General features: G+C 39.6%; 1 protein-coding gene across 1 annotated transcript; it reads right to left on the bottom strand.

Moving 5' to 3' along the window:
* Positions 1–1874: 1874 nt before the first annotated feature.
* On the bottom strand, positions 1875–5647 carry LOC106892223 (ARL14 effector protein). The gene is made up of 3 exons (XM_014949253.1): positions 5159–5647; positions 4016–4146; positions 1875–2573 (listed from the first exon to the last, which is right to left on the bottom strand). Exons 1-3 carry the CDS (start codon positions 5579–5581, stop codon positions 2345–2347), a joined length of 783 nt encoding a protein of 260 aa, XP_014804739.1. The 5' UTR covers positions 5582–5647; the 3' UTR covers positions 1875–2344.
* Positions 5648–6993: the final 1346 nt, after the last annotated feature.

Here is a 6993-nt window from a genome sequence, read left to right as displayed (position 1 = left end):
CCCCCTTCACAGAGGTGTCTATTTATATTTTAATCTAATTCAAAAGGTTGCTTAAGAGTTGAAACAGTTCCAAATATGGATCAGGCACACAAGATGAATTGCTGTTGTCAACAAAGTAAAACATATTAAATGCCACTTGCATGTAAGGGAAGCCACGGGTATTACTTAGTTGTGGTGTTGCTGTCTGGAAAAGTGTAGAGTGTGTTGCTCTCCCTAAATAAACTCGCATGATAAACTCTTGTGATAAATGTGGCTGGAATCCAAGGCCAATGAGGGAGACATCCATCGGCAGAACAGCCAATGCTCTGACCAAAAACAAACAAACAAAAGTCTGTTCAAGCTTATACTTCACTAGGACCAGCAGATGTCAGTACAGCTCAAAGCATAACTTTGGATTTTAGTGGTGCAACCCTCACGACACTTATCCAACTTTATCATAGAATCACAGAATAGTTGGGACCTTGAAAGGTCTAGTCCAACCTTCCCTGCAATGCACAGGGAGATCTGGTTGCTCAGAGCCCTGATGATCCTGTTTCCAGGAATGGGGCATCTACCACCTCCCTGGGCAACCTGTACCGATGTTTCACCAACCTCATTGTCAAAAAATTTCCTCCTTGTATCTAGTCTAAAACTATCTTGTTTTAGCTTAAAACCATTAACCCTGTCCTACCACTACAGGCCCTGCTAAAAAGTGTGTCCCCATCTTCCTTATAAGCCCCCCTTAAATACTGAAAATCTGCAATAAGATCTCTCTGGAGCCTTCGCTTCTCCAGGCTGAACAAACCTCAATTCTCTTGGCCTGTCCTCACAGGAGGTGGATTCCATCCCTCTGATCATTTTTGTGGCCTCCTCTGGAGCTGTTCTAACAGGTCCATGCCTTTCCTGTGCTGAGGGCTCCAGAGCTGGACACAGTACTCTAGGTGGGGTCTCACCAGAGCAGAAGGGGCACAATCACCTACCTCCCTTGACCTCCTGCCCACACTTCTCTTGATGCACTCCATGATATGGTTGGCCTTCTAGGCTGTGAGTGCACTCTGCTGGCTCATGTCCAGGTTTTCATCTACCCGTAACCCCAAGTCTTTCTTGGCAGCCTGTACTGATACTGGGGGTTGGCCCAACCCAGGTGCAGGACCTTGGGCTTGGTCTTGTTGAACCTCATGAGGTTCATGTTGTCCCACTTACTTTAGCAAGTAAGTCCTCAGCAATCAATAGTTAACAGTGTTCTTGCATAAATGTAACCCAATAAATATGCAGATCTTCCAAGTCTACCACAGAAATAGGAAATTTATCCAAAACACAACAAAAATACCAAAGGATTCAACTTAACATTGCTAAGATTTACATTAAAAAAATCTCTTCCATAAATCTTGTTGTATCGTAAAATTGTAATGTTGTGAGGATAGGATAATGCATCAACCAAATGTAATACCAATTCAACTGTGGTTTTTTTGTAGCAGTGTAGATATTTGTAGTTTGGGAACAGACACTCAAATTCATTTCAGCTGCATGTAAACCCTTTCCTTAAGAACAAGTAAATAGGAAAAAAAAAAGGGGGGGGGAGGAAAGAGCTGTTGAAATACCAGTCTAGTCCAACTACAGACTGGTAACCAATACAGCAAAATTATTTCAATTCTGTTTTACAGAAACGAACAAAACAGTACCATATTTATATTATATAACATATTTTTCAACACCTTGGCAGTTTAATAATACTTTAACAGTGAGGCTTGAATTCTTAAGGATAACTTGATCTCAAATCCCAGTAACCTGGTTGGGATCTGAACTCCTAAATGCCTCTGGATCCATTGAAGTGAACAGGATTGAATTTATCGGATGTAGCTGGAATAATCTATAGAAGACACAGCACTCAGTAGTAATACTGGAGAGAGCTTTATTAATACTGCATGTAAATTCACTGAGAACTTTTAAGAGCGTTTCACATAAAATAAACTTAAAACCATGAGATCATGAAACAGAGAAGGAAAAATGAGGGATACACGGACATGGTACATTCTACAAAACAGTACAGGAAACAATGGTGAGTGGCTCAGGATTTGCCACATGAAAATGCAGCTCCTTATACTTAATTACAGTGAACGACTGTTCAATAAGAACTTCTTAGATGACTGACAAGACTGAATACAAGGTAGAATGAAGTGTGAAAAGACAGTAGCATGATTAAAAGTATTTCCATAATCATGCTGAAAATGAACGTGAAACTGAACACATTAATCCTGTAAATTGTGATAAATTCAATGGTTTTTATTAAACCACTAAATGATGAATGTGCTGACCTTAATCAAAGCATGGAATATCTACTTAGAATAAACAATGCACATACACGCTAACCAACATGTTTATTTTTAATTACTTCTCCTCCTTCTATCTCAATTTGCTCATACAGCCACTTGCGGTCGCAGCGACACTCTGCTCCACACTTGTTGGAGCCACACTTGGGGCAAGCATAGAAACACCCCAGGCAATCTTCATCGAGGCAATCACAGAGGTCCATCCCGCTGTAAAGCAGCAGGCCCTGGCTATCATAGACTTTACTCTTGGCTGGTATAACTTGCCTGTTTAAAGAAAAACAGGAGTTATTTCCATGTAAAAAAACCCACACATTTTTGATGCCAAGCTGCTAATAGTTGTGGAAAGAAGTTTGCTTTCTTCGGGTGTTCATTTTAAGACAATGCTAATTTAAAAGATGTATATATGTTACTTAAACTTGTATATATGTTGACAACATTTCTCAGTCCTAATTGTTTCTCCACTATAAGGCTTTTGAAATAATTTCAAGCATGAGAAGTTTTTATTTCTTCAATAGCATGCTTATTCAAGCACTTATGAATATTCTTCATTATGGGACGTAAACTTCAGATTACCTTTCAGATGTGAAATGCTTCCTTAATTTACTTTTCTTTTGTAACACGTCATTGTAATTCAAAGGAGGTCATACAGAATCATTCAGGGCGTGCACACCCTAATTTAAAAGTATTTTTTTATGCTTTTATCATTATCCATCTCTGTAACAGTTCTGTTAAACTGCAGAATCACAGAAAAACTGTTTGGAAGGGACCTCTATTCAAAGCCACATCAACTCAAATTAGTTTGCTGAGCACTGCATCTAGTTGAGTTCTGAATTGCTCTCATGTCAGATATGCCACAACACTTTTGATCCAGCATTTTACTACATACATGGAAAAGGTTTTCCTAACATCTCAACAAAATGTCCCTGGTTGCAACTTCTGCCCAAATTGAATAGAAGAAACAAATGGAGGGGAAAAGGATGTGTAGGTTGTGAGAAGTGTATCTAGAGTCTGTTTTTGTCTTGCAAGGTTAAACTTAGGCATCAATGTGATCTTTCTTGCATGTTTTAACAAATATTGTATGACTATTTAAAGCTGGGATTTCTATCACTCTCCTGCTAGGACAAGACTGAATTGGTCCAAACTTTTTGTGGAAAATGACAGGCAAAATTCAACTGCATATACCTGCCCTCTGTAAAAAGCGTGATTTTAAAATCAGTCATGTTAGAAGGTCATAACTTGTTAACTAGTATTGTCCAACTTGGACATTAACTTCCTATTTTAAAAGGAAGGTAAGGTCCTAACTTGTATGCTTATGTTTACAAAGTGTAAATACTGAGTTTATGGGAAGATGACAACTCCAGTATTTTAAGTGTAGTCTATTTGATCATAATATATTCAAATTTGGCCTAATATTTAGGAATTTTAGTTTATGCATAAATTAATAGCTTCATCTGTGATCTGTGTAGTATTGTCATGTCTTACCAAATACTTGTTTGTATTCTAATTGCCTGAAATATGGACTGTATGCTTAAACACTTTATCTTCTGTTTTGTTTATTTTAGTAAGGACAGTGAGCTTTAGCATCCTCAAAACCAAAAAAGTGATCCATAAACATGCAAACATCCATATAGAAAGTGTTAGCATGACAAGGACACTTAATTTTGAAGTGAAAGTTAAAGATAATGTAAATACAGGAAACAGCTCACCTGTCTGAATTAAATGATGCAGTTTTTGTTTGCAGCCTTCTCTTTTCCCTCTTACTGGTCTCAGGAGTGAATTCAGTCTGTCGTCCCGGATTAGCAAACTGTAGAGACTTTAAAGCCTTAGCTGTACGCCCCTGAACAAAGACACAAAATCTCATTTAATTACAAATACAAACCTAAACTAATAAGAAAATGTCCAGACAAGCCAGAATGTTGTAATAACTTAGGTGAACTGTTGCCCTCAACTCTAAGCACTGGCTTTCCCAGGAGAAACAACCCAAGTCTTAAAACTTTTATACTGGAGAACTGTACTAGTATCAAACCCCAACTATGCAAGCTTTATAGTAGCAGTTTTAACCAATGCTTTCAAACTTCAGTCCCTATCAGTCTCCTAACCATACTGACATATAACTGAAAAATACAGTTAAACAACAGCCTGTGGGCTGAAAGGGACAATGGCTCTAGAATGCAATTCTGCTTTGCTACAGGGCACATATGGATGAGCTCTTGCCAATTTGGTTGCCCACTCTCCTGCAGATTACCTGCACACGTCTTGAATAACGCATCCAACAATGTACAAGCTGTATTCCAAACTCAGCACTGAAAGCATTAGCCTCCCACGCCAGTTTATTACTGCCCCTGAACAAACACCATGGCCTTCACAGCACAGACACAAGAAGAGTACACTTAATTCATCCCAATGCAGGTTCACTTGGTAATTAACTTCTAGAGAAAGTGGATTTCTTTTTTTTTAAATTGAACAGACTAAACCAGAAGTTTATCTCAACATCCTTAGGAAGAACATTTGCAGTGCTCAGTTTTAAGCACGCAAACTTGTTTTTTGCAAGGCTTGAGTAACAGCTTAAAATACCAGCAGCAGTCTGGTATTTACATAAACTTAGGAATTGTAAGTCACCCTAGCAGACAGAGTCATTTGAATTTAAAAGACTATAATATTAAATTAGGGAAGAGGATTTTTTTAAGGTCCTCCAAATAAAGGTTTAACTACAGTAAACTCCCATACAAGACTACACCCTTTCATATTTCTATTAAAAACCTTAATTTCTTTATGTAGGATTTGCATGAAGCCCAATTCCAAGAGCTTGCAGATCTTAGCAGGGTGGGAAAACTGATCCATATACATACGTCAGGATCAAGTTTCCTTCTCTGGCGATCTTCGGATTCAACATCCACGCTTCCGTTGATTATCTGCATACATTTGGGACAAAGCTTCCAACCAGGTACGAACTGTCTTCCAAACTTGGCACTTAGAAAAGTTGCGTCATCCAAGTCAATTGCTCGCAAGTTTTTCTTCGATAGTTTTCTGTGTATGTTAAAGGGATCACAACATGACTTTTGTAAGTCTTCAAATCTTTCAATGTAAATTTTTGCATGGTGGAAGCAGATTGTATTGTTCTCTGAAAGGGTTATTCCAGTCCTAAGCTGAAGTAACAGTAGATCAGATGAAGACAGATCTTGCTTAGTCTTGAAGCCAGTGTGACGAGTATAAAAGATCCTGTGGCACTCATTGGTAGCTTGAAGCTGAACTCCAACTGAACAAGGATCCATTTTACTTTATCTGAACAACTTCACTTATTTTGCCTAAAATTAATTCTTTGAAGTCTTTAACAGTTTCTATGAAGAAAAAAGAGAGAGAGAAAGCATTAAAATCAATCAGATTTGTGCTGCAAACCCTTATCCATAAGCTTGACAGACTAGATTTAAGTAATTTTAAAAACATGTAATGAAATGATAGCCTAGATAAAACTAAAAATGCACTAAATTTAATTCTGGAATTACCATCTTAGTGAACCAGCTATACTCAGAACTAATCTTTTTTTTCATTAGATGCACAAAGTTTGTCTTTCAAACCAACGTAACTGGCACTGTTAACTAAGCTCACTGCAGCTGAGTTAACATTTTAACAACTTAGCTAATACCAAACAACTCTATTTAAAGACGTCTCTTATGGACTACACATCAGGCTTGTTTCTAATGCTAACTTTTGACTTATTCCTGCTGTGAAAGGTGGGGGTTGTTTGTGGGGATGAGGAAGCACACTAGGTCAATAGAAAAGTGATTATCTGAATTTTCAAAATTTGCAGATGTATTAGAAATCGTAACTCTTGCAAGATGCTCTAATTTAAAAAAATAACTTGTTTTCTATAAAAGATAAAATAATTATTAGAGCGCTATCCATGGCAGTCATCTGACAGTTGCTATGCTACCTAAAATACCCCTATATTAAACAGAGGGAAAGCACATCATCTATTGCCACATCTTGTTCAAATGACAGTGTGCTGGTGACATAAGTCGCATATGTCATCAACCTGGTTTGTAAGAATTCTTGGTAGAAGCTTTGGAGGTATTTTTTTCCCCTCCTCCCCCTTGGGAGAAGTACACAGCTTTCCCCCCCCCATGGATTTCTCTTTGGTGGAAACAGGAGAGAGCTTCAAAAACCAAGCACTTAACGTTTGTATTGACACCTGTGAAATTGTCAATTAGTGTTTACCACACTGAACACAAACTAAAGCAGAAAACAGGGCTGAGCATGAGCACAGTGAAGCACTTGTGCAATAGCAGTGATTCAGCAAGGGTTTTTTAACTCCTTGCTGCAGGAAAAAACAAAGGATGGAGGAAAATACAGTTTAGAGGGGCAGGACTGGCTTATAGGAGGTCGAAGGGACAGATCAGTCCTGAAATTGGGTATGTGACCCCCTGTCTGAACCTGTCATCCACCCAAACGGCGCCGGCCCCGCGGGTTGAAAACGGCGTGTTAGACCAGAGCTCGGCCCGGCTGCTCCTCTGCCTTCGCGGAGGTCACCAGCCCTCCGAGCGGCCTGCTCGCCAGGCCGGCCATGAGGGGAGCAGGGCGGGCAGCGAGCAGCAGGCCTGCCCGCGGCCTAGGCGGGGCTGGCCGCCACCGGGACGGGGCCAGGCGCGGTGGGGACTCTGCCCGTCGCCCCGCACGGCCCCCCCCG

The sequence above is a fragment of the Calidris pugnax genome, unplaced genomic scaffold (genome assembly GCF_001431845.1).
Source record: "Calidris pugnax isolate Ruff unplaced genomic scaffold, ASM143184v1 scaffold177, whole genome shotgun sequence".
Taxonomy (NCBI): domain Eukaryota; kingdom Metazoa; phylum Chordata; class Aves; order Charadriiformes; family Scolopacidae; genus Calidris; species Calidris pugnax.
The sequence above is the reverse complement of the archived record's forward strand: the minus strand, read 5'-3'. Positions and strand labels throughout refer to the sequence as shown.

What these genes read in the sequence shown, in the direction of transcription:
- LOC106892223 (XM_014949253.1), bottom strand. Translation starts at nt 5,581, where the DNA reads ATGGATCCTTGTTCAGTTGGAGTTCAGCTTCAAGCTACCAATGAGTGC. An exon ending in GAAGGAAACTTGATCCTGAC is followed by an intron (nt 4,147 to 5,158) that starts GTATGTATATGG and finishes GTCTTTGTTCAG; the next exon opens with GGGCGTACAGCTAAGGCTTT. An exon ending in GCATCATTTAATTCAGACAG is followed by an intron (nt 2,574 to 4,015) that starts GTGAGCTGTTTC and finishes TTCTTTAAACAG; the next exon opens with GCAAGTTATACCAGCCAAGA.